Source organism: Podarcis tiliguerta (assembly GCF_965153285.1).
Source record: "Podarcis tiliguerta genome assembly, chromosome: 6".
Lineage (NCBI taxonomy): Eukaryota > Metazoa > Chordata > Lepidosauria > Squamata > Lacertidae > Podarcis > Podarcis tiliguerta.
The window spans coordinates 6,522,243-6,536,475 of NC_139539.1; the positions used below are offsets into that span (position 1 = coordinate 6,522,243).

The window sequence follows — 14,233 nt, forward strand, 5'->3', positions numbered from 1 at the left end:
TTTGGAAGTTAGAAGAAGAGACTGTAAACCCATGCTTGGAGAAGCATGTGACTGTAAATATTAAGTTGTAATTCAACAATGAGTTTCTGCAAGTAAAGTTTTTGAATGTTAAAGTCTGGACAGTGATTTAATCTCCAAAGAAAGGTGTCAGTCATATATATGATTTGAGCTTCTTAGGTGCATTTTTGCTGCCCGCACTTCAACAGTTACCTCTGTGTTCGGGTCAATTGTCCCACCTGCCTCCAAGCAGGAGGCACAGTCCTGCTTCAAATCTTCCAGCCCTGACAGCACGGCACTCCAGGAAAACCATGACAAATGTTACTCTCCCACTCAGTGATGTCCCGCTGTTTTATTTCTGCTTTGAAGGCACAAGCAGACAGACCTTCAAGCTTTGTCCTTCAGGGGCACCAGGAGGTCACCTCTAGCCTGCTCAACACTCGAGTTCTCCGTTGACTCTTGGATCTTGAAGTAAAGAGCATCGTCAAAGCAGACTTGGTCAGGCGGCTGTGCTAAAAAAGGCAGTTTCAAAACCAACCCAGTGAAGTAGCCACCCACAAGGGATATGAGTATGGAGACACCGAGACCTGCAGCCTGGTGGAGAGCTTGCTGCGTGGCGCTTCTTCCCATGTTCTCCCCTGCCAAGGTTGCCTCCAGGGTGACGTTCCGTGGCATCAGGCCACGCTGAGGGAAGACCTGGTGAAGGCGAGGTCCGTAGGCCTCATCTGGCACCAATAAGATGGCTACGATTCCGCCCACAGCGCCAATGATGCCTGGTAAGCCATGAAGGTTGTGGATTCCACACTGGTCCTGGAGGCGAACTCTAGTGGCCAAGAACGGTGACATGTACTTGAACCCAAGGATGCAGGCTAGCGAGGAAACAATGCCCAAGGCAAATGCCCCAGCTGGTGAGATGACCATGTCTGCTACCGCGCCAATGGCCACACCTCCGGCCAACGTGGCGTTCTGCAGGTGGCACAGGTTCAGTTTCCCCTTCTTCTCCAGGAGGCTGGAGGTGGCAAAGGAGGTCAGGGCGCTGGCACTGAGAGTAAGCCACGTGTGAAGCACAGCCCTGTGCTGGGCATCTCCTTGGTGGGCGAGGACAGCCACGAAACTGGGCCAGAACACCCAAAGAAACATGGTCCCCACCAAGGACAGAAGATCGGAGATGTAAGATGGAGTCTCCATTGGATGCCCCAGCTGCAATCCCGGCCGGTAGAGAGCGATGGAAGTGCCCAGCCCGAAATAGCAAGCAAAGACGTGGAGGGTTATGGTTCCTCCGACATCTACTGCCTGGAAATAACTCACGATGAGCCACTCGCAGGCCACGTAGAGAGGGATTTCGCACAAGCTCATGAGAAGAAGCTGGATGGGGCTTGTTCGACCCAGGATGGCCCCAGCAGAGATGAGGACCGTCACGGCTGCAAACTCGGCCGTGAGGATGTTGTAGAGGCCAAGGTGGACTCTCCCATGTTGGCCGTAGTGTACGAAGCCCTGGACGACCAGGGCCCACTGGGTGGAGAAGTTGGCCACCAGGAAGTTGCAGGCCACGGCGCTGACTCCATAGCCCTTCATGAAAGCCAGCAGCAGGCCCAGCCCCACCAACAGCATCAGCTGGATGTCCTGGAAGAGGGGAAAGATGGCGTAGACCTGGTTGGCGGATGGGTCAGCATCAGCAGGCTGGCTGGCGGCGTCCGTGTGCTCATCGTATGTCACAAAGAGGGCGAAGATCACCAGCACAGTTCCCTGGAAGAGGAACAGCAAGGCAGGCAACCGACAGCGGAGGCTGGTGGAGAACACTTTGGACATCTTCCAGCAGGAGACGCCAAGAAGATCCTGCAGAAAGGGGAAGGCAAAACCACAAGGTCAGCCAGTTCATTGGCAAGCGCTGTAGTCAGAAGTAATTAAGAAATGCCTGCCATATTCTTGTTGGCTTCAGATGATGATGATGATGATAATAATAATAATAATAATAATAATAATAATAAATTTTATTTATACCCCGCCCTCCCTCGCCAGAGCTGGGCTCAGAGCAGCTAACACCAATAAAATCACAGTAAAAACATAATGGGGGGGGGGAGACCCAATTTAAAATACAGGTTAAAATGCAATTTAAAATGCAGCCTCATTTTAAAAGTAGCCAATAGATCAAGAACATAAGGGGAGGGAAACATAAGGGTCAGACTGAGTCCAAACCAAAGGCCAGGCGGAACAGCTCTGTCTTGCAGGCCCTGCAGAAAGATGTCAAGTCCCGCAGGGCCCTAGTCTCTTGTGACAGGGCGTTCCACCAAGTCGGGGCTGGTACTGAATGAGGTAACTGCGCCCCTGAAGGACCAGGTACGCAGCCTGGGAGTCATTTTGGACTCACAGCTGTCCATGGAGGTGCAGGTCAATTCTGTGTCCAGGACGAACCAGAGCAGCGCACGGAAACGCCGTTTACCTTCCCGCCGGAGTGGTACCTATTTATCTACTTGCACTTTGACGTGCTTTCAAACTGCTAGGTTGGCAGGAGCTGGGACTGAGCAACAGGAGCTCACCCCATCACGGGGATTCGAACCGCTGACCTTCTGACTGGCAAGTCCTAGGCTCTGTGGTGTAACCCACAGCGCCACCCGCACCCCTGCTATTATTATTATTATTATTATTATTATTATTATTATTATTATTATTTATTACCAGTCTTTCTTTTCCACCTAGTGTCCTGCATCACAGCCCCTCTGCTAGATTGGAGCTGGCACTACTCAACACAATAAGATTTTAAACCTTTTTTTTTTAACCACCATATGCGAAGACCTATGGGGGGGGGGGGAAAATAGACTGATAACTTCCACATCTGATGCTCTGGTCTAAACGCTGTGCTTAAGGTGCTGTCACTGTTTATATTTTATTAGTCACATTAAACATTAACCAGCGATAGATTCGGAACTGTTCAGCAACTGAGCTTCTTTTTCTGCAGCACTCCCAAACTGCACATGTTTTTCGATTTCTTGAACCTTTAAAAGACACGTGTGCAAATACAAATGTTGCCTGCTGCCAAGGCTGCCACCAGGATGCATGTGTGCACTGTTGCATAGGCTTCTGGCGTTACTGACAAATGGCAAATAAACCTAAAGACCTAAGAAAATCCTGGGTGTGTGTGTGTGTCCTGGCCTAAAGCCTGACTTATTCAGAATCCTGTCCTCACAGGGTTCAAGCAGATGCAAGCAGGACCTGAGAGCAACAGCAATCTCGTGTCCAATTTCCACTTCTCGAAACAATAACAGAAACTGAAACGCATCTATCCTTCAGTATCTGCAGTCCTCTGAATGCTGCAGTGCAATTCTCCAAGCCGGTAGTGTGCACATAAATGAATGCATTAAGGATAGTGTGTATATAAATGCTTATGCAAACGAAAGTAGCACATGAAACACACTACTTTGCCGGGGGGGGGGAATAGCTTGCATAAATGTACACATTAAGTAAAATTGCGTACAAAATTAGGGTTAAAGCACACTAAAACACTGAAGGGCTTTAAAATAAATACCGTGTTTTCCCGTGTATCAGACAAGGTTTTTTTGACTCAAAAACCATGTCAAAAAAACTGGGTTTCTCCTATACATGGATAGTGGTGTAGTGGTGTGGAGGGGAAGCTTTGGACCATCTCCTCTCATTTTCTTTAAATTTAGTCCCCCAAAATAGGGGGCATCTTAAACATGGGGGCGTCTTATACATGGAACAGTAAAGGTAAAGGTACCCCTGCCCGTACTGGCCAGTCTTGACAGACTCTAGGGTTGTGCGCCCATCTCACTCAAAGAGGCCAAGGGCCAGCGCTGTCCAAAGACACTTCCGGGTCATGTGGCCAGCGTGACATCGCTGCTCTGGCAAGCCAGAACCGCACATGGAAGCGCCGTTTACCTTCCCGCTAGTAAGCGGTCCCTATTTATCTACTTGCACCCGGGGTGCTTTCGAACTGCTAGGTTGGCAGGCGCTGGGACCGAACAGCGGGAGCGCACCCCGCCACGGGGATTCGAACTGCCGACCTTTCGATCGGCAAGCCCTAGGCGCTGAGGCTTTAACCCACAGCGCCACCCGCGTCCCTTATCAGTACGGTGATGCAAAAGTACAATTCTCTCTCTTTCTAAGACTGCAAATCCTGGAGTTTCCTGCAGAGTATAAAGAAACAAATGATATGCACCCTTGCCAAATCCAACTGTTATTGTGAAAGAATTTCTATCACCTTGGCGGGGAATTTCAGTCACCATCATACATTACTGGACTGTAACTCCCATCAGCCCCAGGCAGCATCATCAATGGCTAGGTAGGATGGGAATCGTGGCCCAGCAAATTCTTGAGAGTGCTAGGGGTGGGGAAGGTGACCCTCTGTGACTCCCCCATCATTCTGCCCGGATGCTGAGGTCCAGCGTGAGGGCCTTCTGACAGTTCCCTCCCTGCGAGAAGCAAGGCTACAGGGAACCAGGCAGAGGGCCTTCTTGGTAGTGGCCCCTGCCCTGTGGAACGCCCTCCCACCAGATGTCAAAGAGAACAACAACCACCAGACTTTTAGAAGACATTTGAAGGCAGCCCTGTTTAGGGAAGTTTTTAATGTGTGACATTTTGATGTATTTTTAATCTTTGTTGGAAGCCGCCCAGAGTGGCTGGGGAAGCCGAGCCAGATGGGCGGGGTACAAATAATAAATTATTATTATTATTACTTGCCTCACAGCAGGAATTTGCAAATTCAGAAGCTTCCGGGCAGCTCTCTCTTCTAAGCCAGTTTGGGGTTTGCTTCACCTGTTGCAGAAAGAGGAAAGGAGCCGTTACGTCTTGAGGAGAAAGAGTGCTCTGACGAGGTTTGAAAGGACACAGACGGTGCTTACCTCAGATTTGTAATAAATACGACATGCCTGCTGATCTGGACACTCGGCACCTGATCCCTGTTTTCGGGGAATAGCCAATGGGTGGAAAGGGGAGAGGGATTCTGACTGTCTATCCCACTTCCATGTGATGGTTGGATCTCCGGCATAAAGCCTACAAGCGATCGCTGAACAGGTGCGACCAAACCCATCCAAGGACTGAGAAACGATTTGTCCTCACCTGTTCTCCACCTTGCTTGCCCCAGAGGGCAAAGTCTCCCCTTGTGTCTATTCGTGGTGATAACGATCAAACATACAGCTGAGAGAGGGAGCCTAACCCTTTCATCTCCAGCAGTGAAGAGCTGTAGCTCAGTGGGTGAATATCGGTCAGGTTCAATCCTGTGCAACCCTTGCTGGGGTTGCAGAAAACTCTTGGGAACCACTGTCAGATATATACCCCTGCAAGTTGCAGCATGTGCCCTCTCTCAGGAGGACAGGGGAGGGAGATATGGAGGGAGCGAGAGAAAGGTAGAAGAAGAAGAACAAGAAGAGGAGTTTGGATTTGATATCCCGCTTTATCACTACCCGAAGGAGTCTCAAAGCAGACAACATTCTCCTTTCCCTTCCTCCCCCACAGCAAACACTCTGTGAGGTGAGTGGGGCTGAGAGACTTCAAAGAAGTGTGACTGGCCCAAGGTCACCCAGCAGCTGCATGTGGAGGAGGGGAGACATGAACCCGGTTCACCAGATTATGAGACTACCGCTCTTAACCACTGCACCGCACTGGCTCTCAGGTAAAGGACCCCTGGATGGTTAAGTCCAGTCAAAGGCAACTATCATCTTGCTTTCAGGCCAAGGGAGCCGGCGTTTATCCACAGACAGCTTTCCAGGTCATGTGGCCAGCAGGACTAAACCGCTTCTGCCACAATGGGACACCATGACGGAAACCAGAGCGCCCAGAAATGTTGTTTACCTTCCCACCACAGCGGTACCTATCTATCTACTTGCACCAGAGTGCTTTCGAACTGCTAGGTTGACAGAAGATGGGACAGAGCAATGGGAGCTCACCCCATTGCAGGGATTCGAACCACCGACCTTCTGATTGGCAAGCCCAAGAGACTCAGTGGTTTAGACCACATCGCCACCCGCTCTCCTCAGAAAGAGAGAGAGTCTGAGACTGACTATAGGACAGAGCCTCAACAGGATATACTGGGATGGAGCATGATATGTATTTTCCAATAATGCAATAAGGGCTCGGAATCTCTCATTTGGTCTACATCTACTATGACACAGAATTGCAGAGTTGGAAGGGGCCTGCGGGTCATCTAGTCCAACCCTCTGCAATGCAGGAATCAACACTACTGAAGAATTAATGCTATTATAAAGTTTAAACCTAGGTTTGTTGATGCTTCTGAACTACATCAGCGGGATATTTATTTTCTGAGCCTTTCCTTGAAGTTGTTTTTTTTTTTAAGAAGTTACCGTACTTCTATTTCTTTTCTGGGATCAAATCAAAGCTGGAATGGTTTTGTAATTCTGGGAAAGTCCCTGGAAAATCGAGACACTTGGAGAGGGCTTTGTGGGCCTAATTTGCTCTTGATGTCCCTAATCCCATGCCACTCAATTCTGGTGTCTATTCCAAAGACAGATCATCAAACCCTCCAGAGATACATACCGGCCGCTGCCCTGATGAGCTTCTTGTCTTCTCCCAGAGGGCTGGGGAAGTAAGTCTTGGACTTAAAGCCTCAACCAATCCAGCCTTGTTCTGAATGCGTTCGGCTCCGCTGGGGCCTTTTATAAACGCCCCATCAGGTTAAACAGGTTCCTTCTGACCTCTTGCCAGTCATTAGTGAGAGCACTCCAGAGCCGGTTTGTCTCCGGAATGCGCTTCAGGGATGTTAGTACCACTTAGAAGTTGGCAGAAATAATCTCCCCACCCCGACCGCAATTCAAATATGAATGCTGTTGTCAGGGACTAGTTTATGTTAGCATTGTAAATCATAATTGGGATGGAATGCTCTGCAATTGCAGCCCGGCCAAAGCAGCCTGGCATTTCGAAAATTAAGAGGATCTGTCGCTGGCCGAAAATGCGCTCTGCGTGCAGAAAGGGGCCAGTTTCAGATCCTTGCCTTTTCAGATCTTCATTTTAAAAGGGGATCTATGATTATAGGGCTAGGGGAGAAAAGGTCCTTTCTGAAGCCCTGGAGAGACACTGCTGGTTAGAGAAGACGAGTTTCTGTCAACCTGGTGCCCTCCAGATGTTTCTGGGCTCCAGATGTTTCTGCATGCCAGGGGTTGGTGGCCTAGAGAGGTCACTGGACTAACTTGCTCATCTTGCACTCCTATTGCCCAAGGGTCCAGATTGTACAAGATCCTGGGTGTTCACAGGATAACCTCCAACTTTTCCCCGATGAAAATACGGACGTCCCATTCCATAATGGTAATTTTACTATTTCATAGAATCATAGAGTTGGAAGAGACCACAAGGGCCATCGAGTCCAACCCCCTGCCAAGCAGGAAACACCATCAGAGCACTCCTGACATATGGTTGTCAAGCCTCTGCTTAAAGACCTCCAAAGAAGGAGACTCCACCACACTCCTTGGCAGCAAATGCCACTGTCAAACAGCTCTTACTGTCAGGAAGTTCTTCCTAATGTTTAGGTGGAATCTTCTTTCTTGTAGTTAGGATCCATTGCTCCATGTCCGCTTCTCTGGAGCAGCAGAAAACAACCTTTCTCCCTCCTCTATGTGACATCCTTTTATATATTTGAACATGGCTATCATATCACCCCTTAACCTCCTCTTCTCCAGGCTAAACATGCCCAGCTCCCTTAGCCGTTCCTCATAAGGCATCGTTTCCAGGCCTTTGACCATTTTGGTTGCCCTCCTCTGGACACGTTCTAGTTTGTCAGTGTCCTTCTTGAACTGTGGTGACCAGAACTGGACACAGTACTCCAGGTGAGGTCTGACCAGAGCAGAATACAGTGGCACTATTACTTCCCTTGATCTAGATGTTATAATCCTATTGATGCAGCCCAGCATTGCATTGGCTTTTTTAGCTGCCGTGTCACACTGTTGGCTCATGTCAAGTTTGTGGTCAACCAAGACTCCTAGATCCTTTTCTCATGTACTGCTCTCAAGCCAGGTGTCACCCATCTTGTATTTGTGCCTCTCATTTTTTTTGCCCAAGTGAAATACTTTACATTTCTCCCTGTTAAAATTCATCTTGTTTGTTTTTGCCCTGTTCTCTAATCTGTCAAGGTCGTTTTGAAGTGCGATCCTGTCCTCTGGGGTGTTAGCCACCCCTCCCAGTTTGGTGTCATCTGCAAATTTGATCAGGATGCCCTTGAGTCCATCATCCAAGTCATTGATAAAGATGTTGAATAAGATGTGTTGAATACCCCACACATCTTACTGGGTTGCCCCAGCCACTCTGGGCAGGTTCCAACATATATAAAAACATTAAACATAAAAAAAAAACCCTTTCCCTATACAGGATTGCCTTCAGACGGCTCGGGGGCCAGATAACTCCATTTGTTGTTGTTCTTTAGGTGTTTAGTCATGTCCGACTCTTCGTGACCCCCTGGACCAGAGTACGCCAGGCACTCCTGTCTCCCACTGCCTCCCGCAGTTTGGTCCAACTCATGCTGGGAGCTTCGAGAACACTATCCAACCATTTCGTCCTCTGTCGTCCCCTTCTCCTTGAGCCCTCCATCTTTCCCAACATCAGGGTCTTTTCCAGGGAGTCTTCTCCTGAGGTGGCCAAAGCCTCAGCTTCAGGATCTGTCCTTCCAGTGAGCACTCAGGGCTGATTTCCTTCAGAATGGATAGGTTTGATCTTCTTGCAGTCCATGGGACTTGAGTCTCCTCTAGCACCAGAATTCAAAAGCATCAATTCTTCAGCAATCAGCCTTCTTTATGGTCCAGCTCTCACTTCCATACACACTGGGATAACCATGGCTTTAACTATATGGACCTTTGTCGGCAAGGTGATGTCTCTGCTTTTTTAAGATGCTGTCTAGGTTTGTCATTGCTTTTCTCCCAAGAAGCAGGCGTCTTTTACCTCAGGTTAAGAACTTTGCTTCGGGATGAGAACAGAAATCGTGCAGCAGCAGCGGAAGGCCGCATTAGCTAAAGTGGTGCTTCAGGTTATGAACAGTTTCAGGTTAAGAACGGACCTCCGGAACGAATTAAGTACCGTACATAACCCACTATATGTAAATCCGGCACTGTGCATGAGCACGGGTTCATGTAACCAGTTTCCTCTTGAGCCGCACAGGATGTGCCTCTCTGGCAATCGGTCTCGCTTCTCAGGGCAGGCCCCCCAGGCACTCCAAGGAGCACCACCGGTTGCAAGCAGGGATCACTGGGCTCTAAATGGTACAGCTGTCTGTAGAGAAGGAACCCTTGGCTGCTGCCAAGATGGTGGGCGAGCGGCCAAGAAGATGTTACAAAACAGCCCGGAACAATGTTCCTTTGCACACACACACACAAATCCACACCCCCTCACTATGATGCACGAAATAAACAAATAAATGCCCCCCACATGCTCCATGTTGTTAGCACATTTCACATAATTTAAGCGGGGGGGGGGGGCAATAGGATTTTGCACACACGTGCGCAAAGACGAGGCTTGTTTTTAGAGCCGGGAAGCGGGCCTCGGAGAAGGAGCCCTTTTTTTTTACCCCCCCCTCGTTCTTTTTGTCCCACGCTCCCTCGTGGCTTCGTCAGAACCAGCCAAGGGGGCCTTTGAAGCTCAGGGTAGAAGGAGCCTGACATCTGGAAGAAACTTGGGTTAATGAAAACATAATCCTCAAGACGAATCCTACCCACCTCCTGGGCGTTTTGTGTGTTCCACAGCCCTCCTCCGACGCACGGCACTGAAGTCATTCGTTTGCCCCTGAGTGGGGTCGCTCCATGTTTTCGCGGCTTCTCTTAAGTGTCCCGATGCGTCACTGTCACAACTGTCACAAACTGTGATTGACAGATTGACTGGGTTGACAATTGATCCTGTGGCCTGGCTAACTGCTTCAGACCTTGCCCATCAAGCAGATGGAAATTGTCGTCAGGGGCCTGACAGTGTGTGTGTGTGTGTGTGTTTAGGGTTGCCGTATTTCAAAAAGTGAAGATCTGGAAACAAAAATTGCTGAGCTTTTTTTTTTGCCAAGTTGTTGAGGCCCCCCCCCCACTCTGTTGTTGTTGTTGTTTTGGCTACATCTCGTCATTTAAAAAAAAATAAGATTTTGAGCTGTTTTTAAATGAAATTCGCCAAGATGCACTTCTAATATGGGCTGCCATATCTCTGGATTTTACCAGACGTTGCAGCCATTTTCACCCATACACTGTTTACCAAGGCCGAATACCGGACATTATGGCAACCGTGTTTTATCATTTTCAATATTACAAATTATATATATATATATATATATATATGCTTTCGTAGATTTTCACGGGTACAGGAATGCAGGTTTTGGTGTCCTCGGGTGTCTTCCCGTGTAAAAGTTGGGGTGTCTAGGCGACGTTTCGACGAGGTCTCACTCGTCATCTTCAGGCTGGTGCTTTCGGCTTCTTGTTACTGGAACAGAGCAGGATCTCAGTGTTTGAGTTCCTATAAATACTGTTGAGGAGGTGTGGTGTATAGCCTCCAATGTTCTGGGCAGAGAGGAGGTTCCCAGGCTAGTGTGCCTTTTCTTCTTTTGTTCCTTAATTACTTGAGGGATATCTTGAGTGATTTCTTGAGTGATTTCCTGAATCCCACTTAGGTGGGTCATTAGGTGTGGATTAGTTGCTAAAGCCTTCGTGTCTTGAACTCTTGAACTTTGTGAAGAGTTTTTCTGAGAAGATGGCTGTACTGCACTTGGTTGTGCTCTGGCTTGGCTTCGTGTATAGGGGCGAGCTGTGGTTTTGTGGCCTGTGCTAGCCAGATCTGTGTAGGGATTGCAGGGGGGTGCAGCATCCGGAGGTGCCACCCTGGTTTGGCTACTGGATGGTGTCTGTAATTTATCTGTGGAGAGGGTCTGGGTTTGGGTCTGGTGTGGTTGATTGGTGATGGCGTTCTGTGTGCCTCTGGATCTGGTGTCAGATTTTGTGGGGAGGGCTAATTTCCAGATGTCTGGCAAGCGGGATGTGTCGTCACGCTTGTTCATGTTGTGAGGGTGTTTCTCTATCTCGATGGCTTCCATGATTATTCTCTTGTGGTGATGTTCCATGTTAAAGAGCAATTTGGAATCTGCAAAATTAATTTCGTGTCCTGTTTCTTTCATGTGTTGGAAAAGAGAGGAAGTTTTTTCTTCTTTTTTGACGGCATTCTTGTGTTCTGCGATACGTGCATTTATTCGTCTGTTTGTTTGTCCAATGTACGTGGCTGGGCAGACTTTGCAGGGTATTTCATAGACCCCTTGGTTTTCCAACTGAATTTTATCCTTGGGGTTTCTGAGGATATTGGCTATTTTTTGGTTGGTGCAAAAGGCTGTTTTGATATTGTGTTTATGGAGGATTTTGCTAATTTTATCTGTAGTGCCCTTGATATAATGACCCACCTAAGTGGGATTCAGGAAATCACTCAAGAAATCACTCAAGATATCCCTCAAGTAATTAAGGAACAAAAGAAGAAAAGGCACACTAGCCTGGGAACCTCCTCTCTGCCCAGAACATTGGAGGCTATACACCACACCTCCTCAACAGTATTTATAGGAACTCAAACACTGAGATCCTGCTCTGTTCCAGTAACAAGAAGCCGAAAGCACCAGCCTGAAGATGACGAGTGAGACCTCGTCGAAACGTCGCCTAGACACCCCAACTTTTACACGGGAAGACACCCGAGGACACCAAAACCTGCATTCCTGTACCCGTGAAAATCTACGAAAGCAAATATCTCACCTCTACGGGGAGGAAACCTTCCAGCTGACAAGAACCTACGAGAAACTAGAAATCCGAAGAGCCACCATCTTATGTGATCTCTTGTTCCTACGCAACTGCCGAGACAACAACTTAATTCCCACATGCTTCCAACTTAAATTCCACTCTAAAACCCCAGCTACCGAAAGGATCCTGAAACGAACTGAACTATCTCTAATCAGAAACGAACTACACAAGAAAAGATACCTACTAAACCAAACCAACAAAGATCTACTCACTCTTCACCTCAAACTCTGTAACAAAATCCACCCTGCACTCTGGGACAAATGCAAACAACTAGCCGTCTGGAGAGCTGAAACGGAGACCTCACACAAGACAGACACACACACCAACAAACTCCACAAACTAGAGAAACGCCAGAAGCCCAGCCACCCTCCACAACAACCCATGAAACAAACAGTACATAACATATCAGACAGGATCCTCACCTCAACTGAAACCAAAGTACTCTCCAAAGGTTTCAACTTTGCAGTCGCCCCGAGACGCATCCCCACGGAAAACATCATATGCGGAGTCGAAGCTAGCCTAACCAAAATCAATCCAGATGAAGCCAATAAAATCAGACTTGAAGTCACCAACATCCTCTGCTCCAGCAAACCACCCAGAAGCAATTTACACAAAGAAGAACAGAAAGCACTCACCAACCTGAGGAAAGACAACAACATAATCATTCTCCCAGCAGACAAAGGTAATGCCACTGTTGTGATGAACACATCGGACTACCAAGCAAAACTATCATATCTACTCCAAGACCCTACCTACCAACCTATAAAAACAGATCCCACCACCTATCTGGAAAAAACCACCAAATCCAAAATAAAAGCCTCTCCTATCAGTGAAGAAATCCAGCTAAGAATCATCCCCAGAGAAAAATCATCCAGATGCCCCAAACTCTACGGCCTCCCCAAGATACACAAAGAAGGAACACCACTCAGACCAATAGTCAGCTCCATAGGCTCACCTCTACAAAATCTCGCTAAATTTCTCGCCAAGCAACTTCAACCCTATGCAGAATCCATCTCTTCACACGTTCCAAACTCCTTCCAGTTCATAGAAACAATAAAGAAGCAAAACCTACAACCCAATGACCTACTTGTGAGCTTCGATGTTGTATCTCTCTTCACACAAGTGCCCATTAATGAAGCCTTGACAGCCATTCAAAACAAATACAATCCCCCCGAATACATCTTGGACCTGACCAACCACTGCCTAACCAACACGTACTTCATCCACAATGGACAAAGATACAAACAGATAGAAGGAGCACCTATGGGATCACCCCTCTCACCGGTCATCGCTAACCTGTACATGGAACACTTTGAAACCAATGCTTTAGACAAGTCAGAACACAAACCCAAACTTTGGCTCAGATATGTTGACGACACCTTTGTAATTTGGCCACACGGGAAGGAAAAACTGGATAGCTTCCTCACACATCTCAACAGCCTACACCCCAAAATACAATTCACTATGGAAATAGAAACCAACAACCAACTTCCCTTCCTTGACGTCCTAATCTACAAAAAACCTGATGGCTCCCTAGGACACACTATCTACCGGAAAAAAACACACACCAACCGCTACTTACATGCACAATCACACCACCACCCTGCACAAATAAACTCCGTAGCCAAGACTCTCATCTCCAGAACCAAACGCCTGGCTGACGAAGACCACTTGACAACTGAGTTACAGAATCTCTCAAATGTGTTAATTGCCAATGGATACCAGCAAAACAGGGTTACGAAGCTAATCCAAAAAGAAACACCCCCCAAAAACCAAGACACAGAAGAAAACAATGGCATAGCCCTCCTTCCTTATATCAAGGGCACTACAGATAAAATTAGCAAAATCCTCCATAAACACAATATCAAAACAGCCTTTTGCACCAACCAAAAAATAGCCAATATCCTCAGAAACCCCAAGGATAAAATTCAGTTGGAAAACCAAGGGGTCTATGAAATACCCTGCAAAGTCTGCCCAGCCACGTACATTGGACAAACAAACAGACGAATAAATGCACGTATCGCAGAACACAAGAATGCCGTCAAAAAAGAAGAAAAAACTTCCTCTCTTTTCCAACACATGAAAGAAACAGGACACGAAATTAATTTTGCAGATTCCAAATTGCTCTTTAACATGGAACATCACCACAAGAGAATAATCATGGAAGCCATCGAGATAGAGAAACACCCTCACAACATGAACAAGCGTGACGACACATCCCGCTTGCCAGACATCTGGAAATTAGCCCTCCCCACAAAATCTGACACCAGATCCAGAGGCACACAGAACGCCATCACCAATCAACCACACCAGACCCAAACCCAGACCCTCTCCACAGATAAATTACAGACACCATCCAGTAGCCAAACCAGGGTGGCACCTCCGGATGCTGCACCCCCCTGCAATCCCTACACAGATCTGGCTAGCACAGGCCACAAAACCACAGCTCGCCCCTATACACGAAGCCAAGCCAGAGCACA

At 47.8% G+C, this 14,233-nt stretch overlaps 1 protein-coding gene across 3 annotated transcripts; it reads right to left on the minus strand.

Moving 5' to 3' along the window:
* Window positions 1-35: 35 nt before the first annotated feature.
* Window positions 36-9,754, minus strand: LOC310680612 (ammonium transporter Rh type A-like). Of its 3 annotated transcripts, none has more exons than XM_083447508.1 (3): window positions 9,663-9,754; window positions 4,693-4,767; window positions 36-1,833 (listed from the first exon to the last, which is right to left on the minus strand). In XM_083447508.1, exons 1-3 carry the CDS (start codon window positions 9,717-9,719, stop codon window positions 385-387), a joined length of 1,581 nt encoding a protein of 526 aa, XP_083303634.1. In that variant the 5' UTR covers window positions 9,720-9,754; the 3' UTR covers window positions 36-384. The 3 variants fall into 3 exon arrangements, with proteins under 3 accessions (XP_083303634.1, XP_083303632.1, XP_083303633.1); XM_083447506.1 differs by lacking the exon at window positions 9,663-9,754 and adding an exon at window positions 6,505-6,658; XM_083447507.1 differs by lacking the exon at window positions 9,663-9,754 and adding an exon at window positions 4,854-5,088.
* Window positions 9,755-14,233: the final 4,479 nt, after the last annotated feature.

What these genes read in the sequence shown, in the direction of transcription:
- LOC310680612 (XM_083447508.1), bottom strand. Translation starts at nt 9,719, where the DNA reads ATGACTTCAGTGCCGTGCGTCGGAGGAGGGCTGTGGAACACACAAAAC. An exon ending in ACACACAAAACGCCCAGGAG is followed by an intron (nt 4,768 to 9,662) that starts GTGGGTAGGATT and finishes TTTCTGCAACAG; the next exon opens with GTGAAGCAAACCCCAAACTG. An exon ending in TTGCAAATTCCTGCTGTGAG is followed by an intron (nt 1,834 to 4,692) that starts GCAAGTAATAAT and finishes CCCTTTCTGCAG; the next exon opens with GATCTTCTTGGCGTCTCCTG.